The sequence below is a fragment of the Molossus molossus genome, unplaced genomic scaffold (assembly GCF_014108415.1).
Source record: "Molossus molossus isolate mMolMol1 unplaced genomic scaffold, mMolMol1.p scaffold_m16_p_1, whole genome shotgun sequence".
NCBI lineage: Eukaryota > Metazoa > Chordata > Mammalia > Chiroptera > Molossidae > Molossus > Molossus molossus.
In genome coordinates, this window is record NW_023425344.1 from 208,590,712 (window position 1) to 208,613,627 (window position 22,916).

Consider the following 22,916-nt stretch of genomic DNA (forward strand, 5'->3'; position numbering starts at 1 on the left):
CCTGATTTTGGTAAGTGCCTCAAATCACATAACTCTGGGATGCTAAAGCACATAACTGCAATCAGTTAATTCACTGTTGCCATGAGCACTCTGTGCCCTCTCAAGTAGAACTGTGTACTACTTGTTCACATGCTCAAGGAATCCATTAGGTGAATTTCTTACACTCCAATGAACATGAAATCTTTCTCCAAAGTATTGTTGGATTAGGCCTTTTAACTTCTTTACAGCAAGCTGTACCATACTGAGGGTACACTGCACAACTGCTCAGCTGACTGTTTCATCTGAGAGGTATTCATATAGCAGTGCTAGGTCTAAACATCTATCAGAGTTTGTCAGCAAACCTATAAAGAATCCAAAACACACCAGCATCCAGTGCCTGGGTGAACTACTGTTCCAGTATCTGGAGTACAAAACAGACTTTAAAGGTCCCTATGGATCACTGGCTAAGAAAGAAAGTAGAGCACTCTTCTTGGGCAAAGCATTAGAGCAAAGGATAGTGGGTTAGGAAAGGCTGAGTTTGGGCTGAGCCAGTAAATATGCCAGTGTCTTTCAGATACTGAATTTATGGTTGCTGCTCATTCTAAAAAGAACACTAATTATTTTCTCTTGATATTGCACTATTCTGAACATTTTATTACCAAACACCAAAAAAAAAAAAAAAGCCACAAATATTATGTATCAGTCCAATACACGCTGGGAGATTTATTTACTCCTCATTCATTTATAGCAGTAACAGAGCATTTGTTTTGCGCCTTTGAGCCCCAACCGCTAAGCCACCATTTACCACAGACAAGACTAAGGTTTGAAGAACACGTGGAATTTACGGAGTACAGACTATTCTACTTCTTCCTCTGTAGACATTCATCAAAGACAGAGTTCTATTTCTGTCTTTTTCCTAAACTTATGCCCAGATCATCTTTCCAGATTCTAAGTTTCAAAGGGCCACATTCCCTCTATTCACAACGCTCGGATAGCCATCGCATCCTGATACCACGCTTCTTTAAGGGACAGTTCCGGAGGAATGGAAGATTGTTACTTAGAACTCCGGTTCGCCCTTCGTCTCATTCCATTCCCTCTCCCCTCCAAAGGCTCTCGTTTTCCTCGCCGCTCACGCTAGGAAAGAAGTAAGCAAAATGCCCCTCATAAGAATACAGGTGAGGCCCCTTCTAAGCCAATCTCAAGCTCGGCGGTGAGGCCCTCGCTGCGGGAAAGCCACAGGTCTGAATCCCCATCCCTGCAGGCAGAGACCGTGGAACCAGGCCTGGAGGATCCGTGCAGCCACCTACCTACCTGCCTGCGCGGGGCCGACAGCTCCCGCCAAGTGAAGGAGAGGCAGAAGGCGGGTTCTTGCCCCGCTAGCCTGGCAGATGCGAAACGCAGCGTCTACAAGCGAGAGCACAGCGCCTACGGCCGTCACCGCTCCGTGGAATCAGCCTTCAGTGCAAAAAAAACAATCCCCGAGACTCCTCCCTCTCCTCGTGCTCCTTACGTGCGACCTCTCCAACCAATTGGAAGCGCAGGGGGCGGAGCGAGACCCGCCTCAGATGACAGGCGACCACCGAGTCCTCCCGCCCGTGCGAACTGGCCGTGCAGTTGCTGGGCCAATCGGCAGCGTGGGTGGGGAGTGCAGGGGAGGGAGAAAGCGGAAAGCGCGGGCGCCCAATCAAATCTTGGAGCCCAGGAGCGACTGGTCCTGCGGCCCGTGGGCGTCCGAGCGCGGCGCGCAGGGGGCGTGCCGGCCTGGCCCAATCGGCGCGAGCCCACAGTGCGGAGCGAGCGCCTCAAATGCTCGGGTTTCTCAGCTGATTGTCTCCAGCCGAGAGTTGTTTTTTGCAGCTACCGAGCGGAGCCGCAGCAGGAGGAGCCGAGACCCCCGGGGGGGCGGGGAGAGGAGGCGGGGTCGGAGGAGCCGCGGCTGCTTTGCCCGAGGCTCCGGGTTCTGTCACGGCGCTTCCTGGGGTTGGAGATTGGGGTGGGTGGGGGGTAAGGCATAAATCCTTCTTTCCCTCGACGGCGGCTCGGAGCCCTGCCCCTTCCTTCCCGCGCTCCCTCGCCCGCCCCCCAACCCCCTCATGAGGGTGTCCGTGCCGGGTCCCGTGGCCGCCGCCGCTCCCGCGGCCGGCCGTGAGCCCTCGACGCCGGGCGAGGGCGGCGGAGGCGAAGGCGCCGTCGCTGCCGCCTCAGGCGCCGCGGTGCCGGGCTCGGTGCAGTTGGCGCTGAGCGTCCTGCACGCCCTGCTCTACGCCGCGCTCTTCGCCTTTGCCTACCTGCAGCTGTGGCGGCTGCTTTTGTACCGCGAGCGGCGCCTGAGTTACCAGAGCCTTTGCCTCTTCCTCTGTCTCCTGTGGGCAGCGCTCAGGACCACCCTCTTCTCCGCCGCCTTCTCGCTTAGCGGCTCCCTGCCTCTGCTCCGGCCGCCCGCTCACCTGCACTTCTTCCCCCACTGGCTGCTCTACTGCTTCCCCTCCTGTCTCCAGTTCTCCACGCTCTGTCTCCTCAACCTCTACCTGGCGGAGGTAAGGCGGGAGGACCGGCGTGCGGGGCCGGGCGGGCGAGCGGGGCCGCCGCGATCAACTCCGACCGAGGACCGGTGGGCGGGGGTGGGGGGCGAAGAGAGGCGGACCCGAGGCCAGCCCGGGGAAACTGAGGCACGCCTGGAGGGCGCACCGACGTTCTCGCCCTAAACTTGAGCAGCAGATTACTCTGTTACTGAGGGGCTGGGGGGGAGGGGCGGTGAGGGAGTAAGAGTGTGTGTTCTCACAACTTAAAACAGCAGGACGACCCTTTGTTCGGTGTTCCAGCCTTCCAAGGTAAGGTGATCGTGGCATCGCAAGAAGTAGCAGCCGGGGTAGCTCCGCCGGAGCAGGACTGTGTGGAGAGAGGTTGGATGCTGAGGTAGCAGCAGCTCTGCTGAAGCTGGACTGCTGCCAGCCATTACGTCACCAGGCAGAGCTGTTCCTCTGCTATTGTTGCTGCGTTTCTTTTATTAGAAGCTTATATTCCCTCCTGCATCGCCTTTCCCGTGGCTCGATGAGCCTCGCGCAGATTCCGTTCGATAGTGCCACAGCAGGGTTAATAATCAATAACCAATACCGAGAGTCCATAGAAAGACCTCAATAAAGCCCTTAATGTTTGCCCCCGTTGCTTCATGCTTTGACTATTTTTCCTACCTCTTACAGCCTAGTCTCCTTTTTGGAACTAATTAAGAGAAAATACTAGCTTAACCTGTGCCTATGGCAGAAACAAACCACCAAACTGTTTTTGCAATAACTTGCTTAATAGCTGGAAGCTAATCACACCCCCTTTCTCTTTTATGGGGAATTACTGGTTGGATTGCATTGTTCTGGGGAGCTTAGGTATTTGACCCATTTCAAACAGGTTTGGGAGTGTAGGGTTGTCAATCATGTGTGTCAGCTAGTGGTATTTAAGCCACAGAATTTTGAGAATTGTCCAAAAAGTCTCCCCCGCCCTTGCAAAAAAAAAAAAAATAGCTTGAGGATGGGAGAAAACAAGGTGACATCATATACTTAATACTGACTAATATAGAACAGTATTGGTCTATACAGCTACTCCTCTCAAAGGCTTTTAGAGGTGAGGAGAAATAACATAATTGTCAGCAAAAGTTAAAACATTTGATGCAGAATCAGTGTTTATATTTTCTGCATACATAAACCAACTCTTTTCTCCTGTAATAGAAAGTAGAATGCATAATTTTTAAATCCAGTCAGAACTTCAGCTTTTTAGCACATTAAAAACAGTTGAAAATAAGTAACAAAACTTTAATTTAACTTTAATTCTTTTCTTTTCCCATCCTTTTGAAGTCCAAGCAATACAATGACTGAAAACCAAACAGTAAGAAGCATAAATAAAAAGCAGGGGTAATCATAAATCAAATAATCATGCCATAATCATGTCACTTATTTGATGATATTCTGATCTTCTAGTTGTTGTTTAAACTTTAATTACACTTCTCTCCTTTATGGTTAAACTGATACATTGTATTTTTCCTGACATCATTTCTGATACAATACCAGTGACCTTTCTTCACTGAAGCTTTATTCTATCTTCAGATATAATTAATTTACCTGAATGTGACTAGCTATCCCTATACCATGAGCATCAGATAAGTTGTTTTTCCCTTATACATTTTGACTCATAAAATTACATTAATAATCCACTATAAAATAGTTGGAGGGCATTTTGTAAAATAGCTAAACCCTCTTTTTACCTTTTTCTTGAGATACAGCATACCATAATGTGCATAAATTTTAAATGTACGGGTAAGTCTCACCCTGGCCAGGTAGCTCAGTTGATTAGAGCGTTGTACTGGTACACCAAGGTTGTAGGTTCAATCCCAGGTCAGGGCACATACGAGAATCAAGCAATGAATGCATAAATAAATACGTAGAACAACAAATCCATGTTTCTCTCTCACCCTCCCTCCCTTTCTCCCTTCCTTTCTCCCTCTAAAATTAATTTTTTAAAAAAATATGGTACAACTAGGTGAAATTTTACATATGGATGCAATCATGTTACCACTACCAGATTAAGATACACAGTATTTCCAGTGCTCCAGAAGTTCCCTTGTTCTCTCTCCCAGTCATTCCTCTCACCCTGAGGTGAACACAAAGTAGCTAAACACTATCACAATAGAAAGAAGGGAAAAAAAGCCTCTATAATCTCAAAATTCTAAAAGTATGCTTCTACAGCATAAACTACACAGTAGTTTGGGTTTTCAGATTTTCAATAACTAGATTGGGTTTTCAGATTTTCTTTTTATTGCTAATAGTCCCAGCTAGTGAAGAAGAACTTAATGTCTCAAAGTCTTCCTGTTTAATGAATCTTGTTTGTGTGATGTACTTTTTAAAAAGCAATAAAACTATTAACCTAGAAAATATAATTTGGAAAGAAGCTGGACTAAAGCTTTTTCCTTTTATAGTGTCTCTTAAGAGTGTAGGTTGTTTGCCTGTGCTTGTCTTTTAATAATCAAATTAACAATTTTAAGACACATCACTGTACTTAAAAACAAGTTTTCATCCTGTTTAAAAAGAGGTATTTGAACCAGAAATCATTTCCCTATTCATTAGAAAAAAATCTAGACGAATATGTATTAAAAAAAATAGTTTAATTCAAATTTTTATATCATTTTCAAGGAACTGGAAGTATACTTCCTATTGCTTATTCTGAATTAATGAAGCTTTCCAAGTGAGTTACTCATATTTCCAGTGAGCAGAGGAGTAGGGAAAGTCTATGTGACAACAAATACAAAACAACTGATTACTTATTTATTTATTTTTAACCAAAAGGCCCTATATCTTTTTTAATAGGTGTGTTTCTTGATTGCTAAATCACTCTGGCTTCACTGTCATTAAATACCAATTTTACTTTACTGTTGATCTCTTTAAAGCATTTGCTGTATCCACTGCTCACTAATTAAAACATTCTAACTTTAAGGACTTAGTTACTAAGAACCATATAGAGCAGTGTAAAAATAAAGTTAGTGAAACAACCATTACTACTTTGAACATATTTTGGTGCTGCTTCTAAAACTCATTATATTTTCAAAAAGTTAAGACTGCCTAACCCACTCTTTCTTTTGTTGACTGCACTTGAATAAAATTGAGATAAAAGGAAATAGCACTTTCTGAAATAATAGACTTTTCAACTTATTATACTTAACCCCCAGAAAGCAGATAGTTGGGAAACAAAACCTGTAGACTAATCTAAAATCATCTATTAAATTTTTTTTTTTTTTTTTGATATGATCAATAGAACATTTACTTTGCCAGAAAAAGGTTCACACACTTGTACTTTTAGCACAAAAGACTTTAGTCTTTAAAACAGATTACCATGGTCCCATTATTCACCGGGGATATATTCCAAAACCCCCCGAGTGGCTGCCTGAAACCACAGACAGTACCAAACCCTATATATACTATGTTTTTTGTTCAGTACATACATACCTTTTCACTTAAAGGAAGCACTTTATAGCCTCTCTTTGACATATCCAAATTGCCAGCATCACCCTGCCCAGTTTGGCTCAGCTGTTAGAGCATTTGCCCGTGGACCAGAGAGACCCGGGTTTGGTTTCCACTAAGGGCATGGACTTCACTTGCAGTTTGTTCCCGGCCCTGGTTGGGGTCATATGGGTGACCAGTTGATGTGTGTCTCTCTCACGTCAATGTTTCTCTCTCTTCCTCCCTCTCTCCTTCCTGCTCTATCTGAAGATAAATGCAAAAAATGTCCTTGGGTGAGGATTAAAAAAAAAACAAACAAATTGCCAGCATCACTACTCTTGCACTTTGGGGCCATTATTGAGTAAAATAAGAGGTACTTGAACATAGGCACTGTGATACCACCACCGTTGATCTGATAACTAAGATGGCTACTAACTGACTAATGGGGCAGGTAGGTCATACAGCATGGATACACTAGACCAGAGATTTTCAACTGGTGTGCTGCAAGAATTTTTAAAGCATGCAATACCTGACTATTTAGTCAGGGACACTGACCTCTTTTCCCTTAGCTTGACAAATAAATTTTTTTTTAAATGACAGTAGTCAATGGAATAGCTCTCCAGTGTGAATGAATCAAAATCACATCTATTTCTTTGGCCAGATCAGCAAAAAATAAAATATATTTTTGGTGTGCCGCAGAATTTTAGTAATTAGTTTGTGTGTGCCATGAGATGAAAAAGTTTGAAAATTGCTATGCTAGACAAAGGGATAATTCATGTCCCAGGCAAAACAGCGTGTAATGGCATGAGATTTCATCATACTGTCCTGAACAGTGCACAATTTTAAACTTATGAATTGTTTATTTCTGGAATTTTCCATTCAGTATTTTCCAACCATAGTTGATCACAGGTAACTGAAACTACAGATGAGGTGGGCTACAGTATCTGATAAATGGATGATATCTACCTTTGGAACAAGTAAAAGGACTTAAATGAGAGTTGATAGTATATTGTCTTTGAAATATTGTGATAAATGCCAGATGCTTAATCACGATAAAATACAGTGACTTAATCACACCACCAGAACATCTAGGAAAAATAAATTCAAATGTTAACTTTTACATTTATGGATGCTATCATTGTCCCTGACAATGGATGTATTCTTTCAAATATTGGTGGTATGTCAAATAACATGCAGTTTAACTTGTAGTTACTTTGGTTTTGTTAAAATGTCCTGTGATTTCTCACAAAAGCATTTTCACCAACTAAAATGGAAACTTCTTTAAGAATAAGAAGTTATTTTATCATATTTTTGTCTCAAAGCAACTAGAACAATGGGGAATATATTACTGAGAGACAGTCTTGAAAAGTAGCCATTTAAAAATTGGGGATTAACACAATTTTTATTAACATTTGAGGGAAATTATTTGTGTACTTTTGAGGATCTCTATATTTTTTGTCTAAAAGATTGCCTGTGGTATGAATGCAAAGACTCTCTTAGATTATCTTGGTTAAATTAGATAAATTTAATTTTTATTGCTATAGGTAAATCTTAATGAAAGCACTCTACATATTATGGAATTTTGCTTTGCAAAACTATTTTTATATCATGGCAAATGGCCCATAGTAATTAGGGCTTTCCTAATTTAGTTTCAACAAATTTTGTTAGAGAAGCCTATAAAACAAATACGTCTCACATCATGAGTCAGTTACTATTTACTGAAATAGTGGTTTAATTCAGTGTTGGATTTTATCTGTAATTATGATTATAAACTGTTTTTGTTTGAATCTTCTAAATGATTTTATCCATTAACTTGATTCTATTTTTCCTAAGATCATCTGTGAGACAAGAGTTTGAGAAACAATTCTATGGCAGAAGACATGATTACAGTGTCTTACATTTTGTGTGATTTAGTATTTCAAAGCACCTTATAACACTTGTCTTCACAACCTCCATGATATAAGTAGAAATGAGTGGGATGTAACTTGCCCAAGGTTATATGGCTAGTGTGTATCAGATATGAGACTACCAAATAGCCAGGAGCTATAAAGTGATCTCCCCTGATGAACTTTCCTAGATGCCATCAATTATTTGTTTATTGTTTAGTGCTTTATTATTTAACTTGCTTTCCCATTTTCCACCATGTCAAGCTTTTTTCACTCTCCAGCAATACTTTTCTTACCCCTTCACAGTCAGCATATGACCCTCATCTCCTAATTTAAAAAAGTAGAAACCAGGGCCATCTCACTGAACAAAGATTCAGAGAAATGCCTTAAAATGCTGCAGAAAGTATTTAATCTTTTTCAGTGAATGAGCTGATAAGTGAGGAAATTCTTCAGAGGCAAGAAACCACAAAAGAAGTGAATGCAGAATGATAGAGCACCACACAGATGTTTGTCTGGGGACTGGGGATAGTTATTAGCTGCTTTCTGCTAGCCTAAAGCCTTGGTTTTAATTTTATGTGTTGGTAGTATAAGGAGGTGACATTGGAGGCAGTACCTTGCAGTGATTTCTAATCAGAGATATCATTCCCTCCACCTTAATGCCAGAATGATCATAGTGTACATCTTCAGTGAATTAGGGGGGAAATAAGCAGATACTCAGAGATTGGTGATAGAACTTGTGCCTATCTCTGTCTTGGCTCTGAATGAGGACATACAAATTGGGGGAATAAAAGTCTTCCCTGAGAATTTATAAAGCTTATTCACACACAAATTTGAAGCCTGAATTCACACCACTTCTGTGACTTTAGGGGGGGGGGGGGGAGCAACCTGAAAATGTAGTTTGTTACCTTGGCTTGATAACAACCTAAAGCACCTGGAAAGAGCAAATGCAAGTTGTCTTGAGGAATATACATAAAACCCAGAATCCTGACAGATAACATTCCAAGGAACATAAGCTCAAAATGAAAAATTACACTGAGGAATCTTACCTACAAAGATTGAAAATGTCAGAATTAATTTATGTGAATTAAGAAAATAATATTGATATATGATCAAGAAATAATCAAAACCGACTAGGCACATTTGCAAATAAAAGTTAGAAACTGAAATGGATGGTTAAACAACAGATTGAACAGTTAAAAAAAATAATGAACTAAAAGATCTGGAGGGGGGGGGTCACCCAGAATACAGTCCAGAAAACATTAAAACTGGAAAATATGACCAAGAGATTAAGAGAAAATTAAAATATAATGAGCAGGTTCAATATATATCTAATGGAATTTCAGAGAAATTATTCAAAAGATTAATAACTTAGATTTAACAGCAAGTTTCCAATTCAGAAAGCCCCCAAAAATTCAAGTCAGGCTAAATGAAAATGAACACATTAGAGTAAAACTTCAAAATACCAGACAGAATATTTAAGTTTTTTTTTCCCTGTATTCATTTTAGAGAGGAAGGGAGAGAGAGAGAAACATTGATGAGAGAGAACATTGATCGGCCTCCTCCTGCATGCCCCTCATTAGGGATCAGGCCCACAACCTGGGCATGTGCCCTGACCGGGAATTGAACCCTCGACCTCTTGGGGCATGGGTCACCACTCAACCACTGAGCCACACCGGCCTGACAAGACAGTTTTCTTTTTATCCTTACCCGAGGACATTTTTCCATTTTTGTTCAGATACAGTAGAAGGGAGAGAAAGAGAGGGAGAGAGAAACTTCAACGTGAAAGGGACACATTGAGTGGCTGCCTCCCGCACAACCTCGACCAGGGCTGGGGATGAATTGCAACCAAGGTACGTGCCCTTGACTAGAATCGAACCCGCGATTCATTGATCCACCAGCCGATGCTCTAACCTCTGAGTTAAACTGGCCAAGACAGAGTATTTTAAAAACAACCAGCGAGAGTCCGGCCATGTGGCTCACTGGTTGAGTATCAACCTATCCACTAAGAGGTCACTGGTTTGATTTCCCTTCAGGGCACATGCCCAGGTTGTGGGCCTGACCCCTAGTGAGGGGCATGCAGGAGGCTGCCAATCGATGTTTTCTCTCATTGATGTTTTTTTTTAATCCTCACCCGAGGATATTTTTCCATTTATCTTCAGATAGAGCTGGAGGGAGGAAGAGAGAGAGAGAGAAACATCCATGTGAGAGAGACACATGGATTGGTTGCCTTCCACATGACCCCAACCAGGGCTGGGGACGAACCACAACCAAGGTACGTGCCCTTGGCCAGAATTGAACCCAGGACTCTTTGGTCCGTGGGCCAATGCTCTAACCGCTGAGCCAAACCAGCCAGGGCTCTCATTGATGTTTCTATGTCTCTCTCCCTCTCCCTTCTTCTCTCTCTGAAAATTGATAAAGAGAAAAAAAATTTAAAAAAAACAACAATGACCAGATAGAGAAGATGTTACTGACAAAGTTATTTTGAGGTTTTACTCTAATGTGTTCAGTAAAACATGAACAATTTCAACAAAGCATGAGAATTTAAGCAGAGATGGAAAATATTAAGTACAAAACATAAATCATGGACCTGAAGAACACAAAGACTGAAGTGAAAAATTTACTTGAAGGTTTTGTCAGCAGATGAAACAGAGGAAAGGATCAATTAACTCAAAGACAAGTCATTAGAAAGAATTCAGTCAGAAGAGCAAAATGAAAAAAGAATGAACAAACTAACAGGACTTGTGGTACACCATCAAGAAGACCAATATCCACACTGAGTTCCAGGTAGATAAGAGAGAAAGAACCAGGAAGCTTATTGAAAGAAATAATGGCCAAAAACTTACCAAATCTGGGGTATTAAATGGATATCCATATTCAAGAAGTCGAAGGATACAAACGGGGAATCCAAAGAAATCCACACCAAGACACATAATCAAATTGTCAAAAGTCAAAGACAAGGAATTTGAAAACAGAGAAAGAGAAGTAACTTGTCATATACAAGGCAACCCTATAAGACAGTAATCAGATTTTTCAGCAAAAATCTGCAGGTCAGAAAGAGCATCTTTCAGGATGATCTTTTTAAAGTGCTGAAAATAAAAACTGCTGAGAATAATATATTCTTCAAAACTATTCTTTGAAAGTGAAGAGTTAATGACTTTTCCAGATTAACAAAAGCTGAAGAAGTTCATCACCACTAAACCTGTCTTACCTGAAATGCTAAAAAGAGTTCTTGAAATTGAAACAAAAGGATGTTTAAACAGTAACACAATAGAATAAATATGAAACACATTGGGAAAGATGAATATATAGACAAATACTGAATACTATGTTACCTTAATTGTGAGTAAATCACTTTTAATTTTAGTATTATAGTAAAGAAAAAAGTATAAAAACTACTTTAAAATATGGTTAAAAGATACACAAGATAAATATAAATTGAGAAAATAATAAAGGTGTTTTCAAGGATAAGTTGAAGTGTAGAGTTTTGGTATGCAATTGATTTTTATCAGCTTAAAATAGACTGTTACAACTATAAGATATATTTTGTAAGCACCAAGGCTTATACACACACAACCTATAGAAGTTACACAAAAGAAAAAAAGGAAAGGAATAAAAGCGTATCAGTACAAAAAATCAACAAAACACAAAGGAAGACAGCAAGACAGAAAAAGACAGACCAAGAACTATAAGACTAATTGAAAAAATAAACAAATGGCAATAGAAAATCCATACCAATAATTACTTTAAATGTAAATGGATTAAAATACCAAATCAAATGACCCAACTATATGTTGTCAATAAGAAACTCACTTTAAATTTAAGGATACACATAGACTGAAAGTGAATGGAAGGAAAAAGGCATTTCATGCAAATAGTAACCAAAAGAGAGCACAGATGGTTATACTTAGACAAGACAAAATAGACTTCTAAGTCAATAACTGTCAAAAGAAGCAAAGAAGGACATGATATGATGATAAAAGAGTAAGTCCACCAGGAATATAGAACAATTTATAAATATTTATGCAACCAACATCAGGGTATCTAAACATATAAAGCAAATATTGACAAAATTAAAGGGAGAAATAGACAGTAATACCATAAAAGTAAGACACTTTAAGACCCCACTTTCAATAATGGATAGAACATCCAGACAGAAGATCAATGTGGAAACAGCACTTGAGCAACACTATAAACCAAATGAACCTGACAGACTTATACAGACATTTTATCTAGCAGCAGAACAATACACATTCTTCTCAAGTACACATGGGTATTTCTCAAAGGAAGATCACATGTTAGATTACAGAATGAGTCTTAACAAATTTAAGAAAAATGAAATACCAGGTATCTTATCTCACCACAACAGAATGAAACCAGAAATCAATAACAGAAGTAAAACTGGAAAGTGTGTGTGTGTGTGTGTGTGTGTGTGTGTGTGTGTGTATGTGGATAAAATATAAAATATATAATAAAGAGACTTGACAAAGCCAAGAGCTACCCCATAATCAAATTTCAGAGGTGACCATACATGTGCTTACCATATTTTCACTTTTCCAGCCATTCTAATCTGCCTTTGCCCCACCACTTTACCAAAATAGCTATTGCCTAAATCTCACAGTGACCTTCATGTCAACAAGTTCATTAGACATTTTTCAATCCTTACCAAACTAATCTTTCAGCTGCAGCAGACTCCATATTTGTCTTTCTAATGCTTCTGTTGGCTAGCACACTGTCCTGGATTTTTTTTTTTTTTTTTTTTTTTTTTTTTTTTACTATCTAGCTTCTCTTCAAGCTCATCTGCCTCAGCCTTGCCATCAGAGGTTGAAATTGCTCAAAACCTATGCCTCAGCCACCTGTTCTTCCCAATAATTGCATCCATATTGATGGCATCATACAACTTAAAAGCAGATGGCTCACACACATTATCTATGATCTTAACACAGACTATTCCTCTGAGCTCTAACTTTCTCTATACTACATCTATTTGACATCTCAAGGATATTTGAGGCCCTCAGATTCAACATATCCCAAACTGAACTCATGATCTTTCCTTCTCCCTCCCACCACACACCTGTCTCCCCCAAAACCTGATTCTCCTCTTTTGTTCCCCAATTCCATAATGCACTATTTATTTATATAATTCAGAAACCTATGAGTCATTGATGCTGCCTTCTCCCTCATACCTCATATTTACTCCATTATCAAATCCTGCCTGTTACCTCCTAACATTTCTTGAATTCATTCACTTCTCCCCATCTACAATGCCTGGTCCAAGCTACTACCATCTATTGCCTAGTCTATGGCAGTTAGCCTCCTACTTGCTGTTTGTATCCTCTGGCTCCCACAAGTCTATTCTCCACACTTTTGCCAGAGTTATACTTCTTTAACAAAAATCTAGTTAATTATAGTTCCACCCCTAGATTCCTCCATTGGCTGTGGTCACTCTTAGGTTAAAGACAAACTCTTGTACATACTACAAGGCACTTCATGGTTTCAGCCTCATCTCATACTGTGCTTCTCGTTATTTTTCACCTCCCTAGCCACACTTAGCATTCTTTCAGTCCTTATAACTTGCCATTTCCCTTCTGCTACAGAGCCTTTCCGTAGTCTTTTTTTTTTTAATTTATTTTTTATTGATTCGAGAGAGAGAGAGAGAAATATTGATTTGTTGTTCCACTTACTTATGCATTCAATGGTTGATTCTTGTTTGTGCCCTAAAGGGAATGAACACGAAACCTTGGTGAATCAGGACGATGCTCTAACCAACTGAGCTGCCCAGCCAGGGTCTCCACATTCTTTTTCCTCTACTCTTTCCTTCTTTGCTTAGTTAAATCAGATCCGGGGCAACACTTCTTCAGGAAAGCCTGCATCCAACTATCTATTTAGATTGGATTCCAAAATTATAGACTCAGAGCATTATGCTTCTCTCCTTTGTGTCGTTTGCACATTTGCAATTTTATATTTGTGAGATTTCTTTGTGGGGGCTTACTAATTTGTAAGCATTATAGGAAAAGGGACAAGTCTATTATTGCTTATCCCTAGTACTAAGTTAGTTAATACCTAGAATGTATCAGGTGTTTAGTAAATATTTATTGAATGAACAAGGCCTTTGTTTACCATACTCCAAGTATCATGCAGTAGGGAAATGCCTGAATATATAATTTCACAGAACTTTGTCTCCACCCTTCTTTTCTTTCTCTTTTCCCACTAACCTACCCCATCCCCCTCAAAAAAAAATGCTTGCTTTCAAACAGGAGTCTCAAACTCAAATGTCTAGAGGGCTCTAGGTACTACAATTTGAGCGATAATAGAGAACGGGTGAACTAGAGAGCACATATCTAAAGAGGATAGCCACAGTAATTTAGTTCCACCTGCAAATAACATTGCCAAATCACCTGATTTTTCAAGAGAAATCAGAAATTCTGATTTGATTTTTTTAAAAATAACGTATCTTCACCCTGGCCAGTTTTGCTCAGCGGTTAGAGCACAGGCCCATGGATCAGAGAATCCCGGGTTTGGTTCCCACTAAGGGCGCGTACCACAGTTGAGGTTCATCCCCGGCCCTGGTAGGGGTTGTTTGGGTGGCAACCAGTCGATGTGTCTCTCTCACATTGATCTCTCTCTCCCTCCCTCCCTCCCTCCCTCCCTCCCTCCTTCTTTCTCTCCTACTCTATCTGAAGATAAATGCAAAAATGTCCTTGGGTGAGGATTAAAAAAATAAAATATCTTCTTTTAAATGATAACAGGGTTTGAAGTAGTGTTGAAAATACTATGGACTAACACTGAATAAACCAAACAAAACTGGCTCAAACCCAAACCAGGGGCTAGTAATTTGTATTTTTTTTTCCCTCTTCCCCTTCTACTTCTGTAGTATCTTTCTTGAAGGAGTAAAACAAATCAGCGCAATTGTGTCCATATAACGAAACTGAATTACATTTAATACCCATCAACATTAGTTTAAATGAAGTCTGGGTAATTAACACCTTAAGTTATGGGAAATTGATGGTGTTCTAAGTCTAACCAAATATAAAGAAAGTGCCATATCATGTGATATACCACCAATTCTGCCTTCCTCTACTACACTGAATATTGCTTTAGGTAAGCCACTATTGTACATTTATTTTTAAGGAAATATTTCATACTCTTCAGCACCTGGCACTGTTATATATGTAGTCAGTGCCTAATGATTTGGATGGTTGAGCAAATTCATGGTAAAGTAAAATAGTTTAAAAGAAACAGGTCTTTCTCTCCATCTCCACAAATAAAATCAGACTGTCCTACTTAGGAAAGTAGTTAGAACTTTTTATCTAATTTGTTTTAAATAAACACAAATTTTTATAAATTAATTGTCCTTATCTTTTTTATTTAATTTATTGGGGTTATACTGATTAATAAAATTATATAGGTTTATAATTCTATAAGGTGTACAGTTCTATAATACATCATCTATATTGTATTGTATGTTCACCACCTCGTTATGTTTCTTTCTGTTATCTTTTTAACTTTGTTAAGATGTATGTTTAAAGTAGTATAATTTCATCAATAGCCCTGAACTAAAAGTTTGACAATCTCAGTTCTAGAAGCTATTCTAGTTGGCTAATTGATATCTGCCAAATCACTACTTTTCTGGGCCAATTGGTTAAAAAGTGATTAGTCTCACTGATATCCAAGACACTTTAAATTCTCATAGACTGACACTAATAAAGCAACCTAGAATTGAGACTTAAAAAAACAAAACAAAACAAAAAACTCTTCTTACTTTATGCCCTAGTTTTGAGATCTAATACAGTGTCTGTGAATTCTATCTCTGAGACATGAATGCCAACTTTTAAAAGTTTTACATCATGTTAAAACTAATTGAAGTTTAGTTTAGCATGTAAATAAACACATACTTAAATATTTAGAATTATCTGCTTTCAAAGATGCAATGTAGCTGATATGTTAAATCTATGTTTTTTTAAAAACCCGTAGGTTCTACCTTTTTACAAAAACAGCTGCTATTTTTCATTATTATATTGATCATACACTGCATTTTTGTTCAGCTTTAGTCTCTTACTAAAAAAATGCATAAGTAATATTTCCATCTTTTTGTTTTAATCCTCATCCAAGGATATTTTTCTATTTATCTTCAGGTAGAGTAGGAAGAAGAGAGAGGAAGAGAAAAGGGGAGAAAGACAAACATCAGTGTGAGAGGGACACATCAGCTGGTTGCCTCCCACATGACTCCAACTAGGGCCTGGGACGAACCTCAACCGAGGTACGTGCCCTTGGCCAGAATGGAACCCGTGACTCATTGGTCCATGGGCTCATGCTCTACCACTGAGCCAAACCAGCTAGGGCAAGTAATATTTTCTTAAACTTTGTGCTCTTTCTTCAGTTATTATATAGGACTTTGTCTAATTGCTCATCAAATGACTTGGACTGGTTCGAGGTGATTCTGTATCTTTTCTGTCAAAAGGGATTTTTTTCTGTCATACCATGGAATTAGTAGGTTTTAGTTAATGCGAATGATCATCATCACCAATTACATTGTCCTTAAAAAATCAAGATGAAAAGAAAGTAAGCAGCATTCTTCTGCTGCTTTCTATCCTGTGATATTCTATTACTTCTTCTGAAACATTCTGCCCTTTTCTTCCCTCTACCATTATTAGTCAGACAGATATTTCCAATGAATCTGGCTCTCTGTCTATCTTTACAGAAAGCAACTCTGCTCTCTTCCTAGTTCAAAAGCATGAAAGGTTTTATGAAAAATCAGTAATATACAATGGTGGATTCAGTGAAAAACGTTTAAGGACAGCATGGTTTCAGCACAAATTCAATTTAAATCAGTTTGCTAAGGAGCCTCAGTCTACAATGTATGAGACTCAGTTCAGGAATAAATTCTGTATATTCCTAAACATAAAATATGTTAACTTATCTTCAAAGAACTGTCCATAGTAAACTAATGAACAGTACGTAGTAAACTGCTATATTTCAGGGTGATTTTTCAATACAGATAGCTTACAAATTTTTTTTTCTTATAAATTGAATACTTCACTCCTGAATAATTTAGTTGTTTATACTTTTTCAAAAATATACTTCTAGCCCTGGCTCATTTGGCTCAGTTATTGGAGCATCAACCCATGGACCAAAGAGTCACGTGTTCGATTCCTGTCAAGGGCATGTACTTCGGTTGTGGCTCATCCCTGGCTCTGGTCAGGGTCATGTGGGAGGCACCCAATTGATGTTTCTTTCTCTCTCTCTTTCTCCCTCGCTCCATCCCTGTCCCTCCCTCCCTTCCACTCTGTCTGAAGATAAATGGAAAAATATCCTCCAGTGAGGACTAAAAAATAATATATTTATATATATAAATATATATATATATATATATGTACATACACACACGCACACACACTTCTAATTCAGTAAAGGCACTTGATAGTCTGCAAAACAACAAAATGAATTAAATTGCTTCTAGGTCATTACCTTTTACTAAACAGATAATTTGGTTTCTGAATATATTTTCTTGGGCATATTAAGTTTGCAAATCTTGAACTAACAAGTAGCTAGCTGCTATGACATATAGATGATACTACTGATAAAGCAATATTTGTCACCTTAAAAATGAAGGAATTCGCTCGGCTAGTGTGGCTCAGTGGTTGAGTGTCAGTCAGCCCATGCACCAGGAGGTCACTGGTTCAATTCCTAGTCAGGGCATATGCCAAGGTTGTGGGCCCAATCCCCAGTGGGGGGCATGCAGGAGGTGGCCAATCAATGTTCTCTCTCATCAATGTTTCTATCTCTCTCCCTCTTCCTTCCTTTCTCTAAAATCAATAAAGAAAAATTTTTTTGAAAAGTAAGGAATTAACTTGAACTATATACCATCAAAGATCTAAGTGTACAAATATTTCAAAGAAAACCAGATCCCCTATGAGCCTTGAATTAGAAGTCAGGACAGGACACCTGGGTTTTAATCCTTTCAATTTCCTGCATGTTCCTGGACAATCCACTTAATCTCTAAAGTTCACCTTTGTTATTTGTAAAATTAAGTTATTGAATTAAATGTATAAGGTTTTTTCTTAGTCCAGGAGAGGTGTGAGACAAGCTTCTTGTTGTCCTCTCCCAGCAGTCTTACAAACAGCCCTTACTCTCCTAGCAATAATATGTGACAACACCTATGAAGTATTGCCAACCAGGAGCACTTACCTGAGACATGGTGTTCAAGGTTTTTATTGGGGGTCAGTCATGTGGGATTGAAACATCTTTATGGCTGACTTTAGTTACTCAGTCTCCAGCCTCTTCAAAGGTCAAACTGATACCACATGGCCCAGGGCCCCCATCATAAATCACATTGGTAGCATAGACTATTTGATGTGGCCCAAGACCCCTGGTAAACAAAGATACTCTTAGGCAGGATCTTACAAATTATCTTCCAAGAGCCAGGAATCAGCCACATCTTTCTTTGCAGTGTACAGGGTTTAGACAACTCAGGCCTGTTAGTTAATACTTTACTGCATACCTCGTTTCAGTGAAGTAATTAATCCTTTAGTACCCTCTTTTTTTTTTTTTCGGTTCCTAACGGGAACCGAACCCGGGACTCTCTGGTCCTCAGGCCAGTGCTCCAACCACTGAGCCAAACCGGCCAGGGCCTTTAGTACCTTCTTGAGAAAGGGTGCTTGGTAAGCAATTTTAAGGCTCTTTATATTTGAAATATTTTAATTATGTCATATTTGATTGATAGTTTAGGCGGCAATAGAAATATAGGTTGAAGATAATTTTCCCTGACAATTTTTAAGGTGTTGCTCCACTTCCAGTATTGTTATTAAAGTTTGAAAGCCATTCTAATTTTTGATCCTTTATATGTGACTTTTTTCCTTACTGAAAACTATTAGATTTTTCTTTGACCCTTGTGTTTTGAAATGATGTCTCTTCATATGGTCTGTTTTCTATCCATTTTACTGGGCATTGAACAGGCCTTTCTGGTTTAGTCACATGTATTCTTTAGTTTGGAGAAATATTCTTGAATTTTTTATTGATTTTTCTCTCCTCTTTTGTTTCTGTCCTCTCCTTCTGGAATTCCTAGCTTTTGGAAGTAGGACCTCTAGGACAGATCCTTATGTGTTCTCTCCTATTTTGCATGTCTTTTTGCTAAACTTTTTTGCGATTTTTCCAACTTCCAGCCCTTCTCTTCACTTTTTCATTTCTACTAGCATGTTTAATTTTTGTTAGCTCTTTTTTATTTTCTTAATTTTTTTATTAATGGCATCATGTTTTTGTTTCACAAATGCAGTGTCTTATCTCTGTGACTATAATAAAGAAGGGTTTTGTTTGTTTAGATTTTTGTATTGCTTTCTTGTATTATATTTTGTTTTGATCTCTATCTTTTATTAAAAACTTTTGAGCTATCTGGTTATCCTTGGCTGTCTGTTCATAATTAAACATGTGGGTGAGGCATGTAAACATTGTAGGGTGATCTGACTGGACAATTTGTTAAGGAACCCTGATGCTAGTATGTTAAGATCTTTCCTCTTGGGTGATCAGTTTCCTCAGGGGGAAACAATATTCTGATCCTACAGTGAATAAAAGTCTAGTTTACAGAGGTTTGCGAACCTAATCAGGGAAGAGGGTTGAGGCAAGAGGAAAATCCCTATGCTTGATATTCATCATTAATCTCCAGTTTTAGTATGGTGCCAAACTATTGGCCTGGCATCTAACTTTCATACTCCAGGCCAGAGTTGCCTGTCCAGAGAATAAACACTCAGATATCTGCCAGGATGAATGAGGGACATTTGCCCAGGACATGGACTAGGGGAAGAGGTTTAGGATTTAACTGCTCTCAAACAGCTTTTACCTACCCCTGTTTTAGCCATCTCCACCTCTCAGTTTCAGTAATACTTGGTTCTAAACCTTTTAAACATTCTGAAACATATATCAGGTTGGTTCTCAAACCTCCTCATGACTGGCTTGGGATTCATCTTTCTTTGATAACCACACATTGTGTTGGGGTCCCCAGGGCCACCCTCAGCCTTGATGATTTGCTAAAAGGACTCACAGTTGTTACACTCCTGGTTAAAATTTATTACAGTGATAGAAGGCAGAGGAAAAAGAGATGAAGTAAGGTCCAGAGGAAACCAGCCACCAGCTTCCAAGAGTCCTTTCCCAGTGGAGTCACAGGATATGCTTAATTCCTTTTGTAATGAGTTGTGACAATACATGTGAAATGTTATTTACCAGGGAAGCTCATTGGAAACACTCTCTGCTTAACACACCAAAATTCCAAACTCCCAGAAGGAAAGCAGATGTTGAGTATAAACCATATTGTTTGCACAAACAATTTAGGCATAGTAAGACACCCTTATCATTTAGGGAGCTGTGGGAATCATCCCAAAATCCAAGTTCCCAAATGCCAGCCATGGACCAACCTTACAGGCAGGCTCTTCTAAGGATAGTAGTCTCAGGCCTGCTATATTAACTCTTTTCTGCATACACATCCATCTGCTTTCTGATTTTGTTACTATATTATTTTTGTTATATCTTTTCCCATTCTACTCAAACATATAGTTTTATGCCTTTTGAGAAAATCCCTTTACTACTGTTTTAGTGGAGTTTCAGGTGAGAACAGAATTAGACATGTAAAAATCATTTTAAGCAACTCAAAAGAAAACAGATTAAGCAGAGATACAACTGAAAAAAAGAAAAGTATTAATATCCCAAGAGAGAGAGAAATTATATACTGGAAAGAAGAAATGGCTGCTGTAAAGAAAACACTTAAAAATCTATATTTTTATTGATCCCTGGCTAGTGTGGCTCAGTTGGTTGGGCATTATCCCATGCACCAAAAGGTCACAGGTTCAATTTCTGGTCAGGTCATGGATTTTTAATTTTTTTTTTTTAATCCTCACCAGAGGACATCTTTCCATTTTTTGTTCAGATAGAGTGGGAGAGAGAGAGAGAGGGAGAAACATCAATGTGAAAGGGACACATCGAGTGGTTGCCACCCGCACGACCCAACCAGGGCCGGGGACAAACTGCAACCGAGGTATGCGCCCTTAGTAGGAACCGAACCCGGGTCTCTCTGGACCACAGGCCGACACTCTAACCACTGAGCCAAACCGGCCAGGGCAGGTCATGGATTTTTAAATATTTTTTTGTTGTTGTTATTGATGTTAGAGAGAGAGAGAAACATTGATGAGAGAACATCGATTGGCCACCCCCTGCATGCCCCCCACTGGATATAGGGCCCACAGGAATGTGCCCTGACCAGGAATCGAACGAGCTACCTCTTGGTGCATGGGTCTATGCTCAGCCTCTGAGCCACACCAGCTGGGCTGAGCATGGATTTTTAAAGATAGGGAGAGAGAAAGAGAAACATCTATATGAGAGTGGGATCAATATGCTGCCTCCTGCACACCCCCTACTGGGGATTGAACCCGCAACCTAGATATGTGCCCTGACCCAGAATCTAACCTGCACAGGACAATGCCCAACCAATTGAGCCACACCAGCCAGGGCAGAAAACATACTTAGAAGATATAAAAAGGTGTTTTTTTTTAATTTGTTTTTATTGATTTTAGAGAGAGAGAAACATCGATTGGCTGCCTCCTGCATGCCCCCTACTGGGGATCCAGCCTGCAACCTGGGCATGTGCCCTGACCAGGAATTGAACTGATGACCTTTTGGTGCATGGGACAACACTCAACCAACTGAGCCACACTGGCAAGGTCTAAAAAAGTTTTTAAAAATAAAATATATGATAGACATTGAAAGATAGCATCTGAGAGAAGTCTGGCTTTTCAATTTAGAGCTAAAATAGCTAGGAACCTCATTGTTTTATATGCAAGCAGTAACAATGGTAAGCTATACTCCAAAGCAACTTAAGCAATTGAGATAGGAACTCTGGATAACTGCTTCTGTAAAACAATCCACATATTTGGAGATTATATATATATACCTATCTATTCACCATGAAGAAGAGATTATGTTTACCAAAATTTATTTTTGCATCAATTCCAAATGTTATATAGATATGTTCTCCAGTTAAGTTTTTACTTCAGATTTTTAAAAAATGAGAAATGAACATGACAAGAAATTCTATAGAAAAACATTAGTTTTAATAAATATTTTAGCCCAGCCAGTGTGGCTCAGTGTATTGAGCGTCATCCCATGGACTGAGAGGTCCTGGTTCAGTTTCCAGTCAGGGCACATGCCCAGGTTGTGGGCTCAATCCCCAGTAGAGGGCATGCAGGAGGCAGCCAATCAATGTTTCTCTCTCACATCTATGTTTCTATCTTTCTCTCCCTTCCTCTCTCTCTAAAAAATCAATGAAAACATTTTTTAAAAATAAGTATTTTAGTGCCTACCCTCTTCAAGCAACATGGGTCTACATGCCATGGGGGACAGCAAATTATGTATAGCTTCAGTGTAACTCCCTCAAATCTCATACATAATACCTCTGTTAATTGAACTTATATTAGGTAACATTTACAAATAAAATAGATTTGTCATATTCTCATCTTCCCTTTATTTGAGGAAATAGGGAGACAAAATATGGAAGTCTGCATTTTTAAATGGAAAAATCATTTTAGATTACTTATAAATAAGTTCAATATTTAAAAATAAAGTATTCTAGTGACAAACAGTATTTTAAATCTTCATTAATTCAAAAATTCTAAATCAGTATTTTCTAAATTAGGGGCAACAAGTTTGTACGTGAGATAAAGGTAGGTTATATGATGAAAAACATTTGACATCCATCAACTCACATAATTGTTCATACTTGACATTTACTCAGTTCTGATATTAAGAACGAACCAGGAAGATAAGGCCCTTCTGACATAAATTGATAGCAGAAAAATCATTTAGATGTGTGTTATTTACCATTCTATGCTTCAAAAAAATATAAAGTACATTTGTAGTATTTCATGAACTATCCTTTATTGTCTTAAATAATATATAATTGCCTGACCTTTTTGTATTACTTTTTAATTTTTGCTCAGGATCATATTCTTTTGGCTAAATTCTGTAAAATACTTGGAATCTACTAATATCAGATCATTGTTTTTAACCTTATCGTAATCTATGAGTAAAGGACCAG

The 22,916-nt window shown here is 39.0% G+C and overlaps 1 protein-coding gene across 2 annotated transcripts in view; it reads left to right on the forward strand.

Annotated features, from left to right (window-relative positions):
* Positions 1–1,764: 1,764 nt before the first annotated feature.
* GPR137C (G protein-coupled receptor 137C) overlaps positions 1,765–22,916 on the forward strand; it is a 59,494-nt gene continuing 38,342 nt past the window's right edge. The window contains exon 1 of one of the 2 annotated variants that reach the window (XM_036277780.1): positions 1,765–2,516. In XM_036277780.1, the coding sequence (XP_036133673.1) occupies positions 2,073–2,516 (444 nt within the window). In that variant the 5' untranslated portion in view covers positions 1,765–2,072. The remainder of the gene's footprint in view (positions 2,517–22,916) is intronic. The other variant, XM_036277789.1, reaches the window with a different exon arrangement.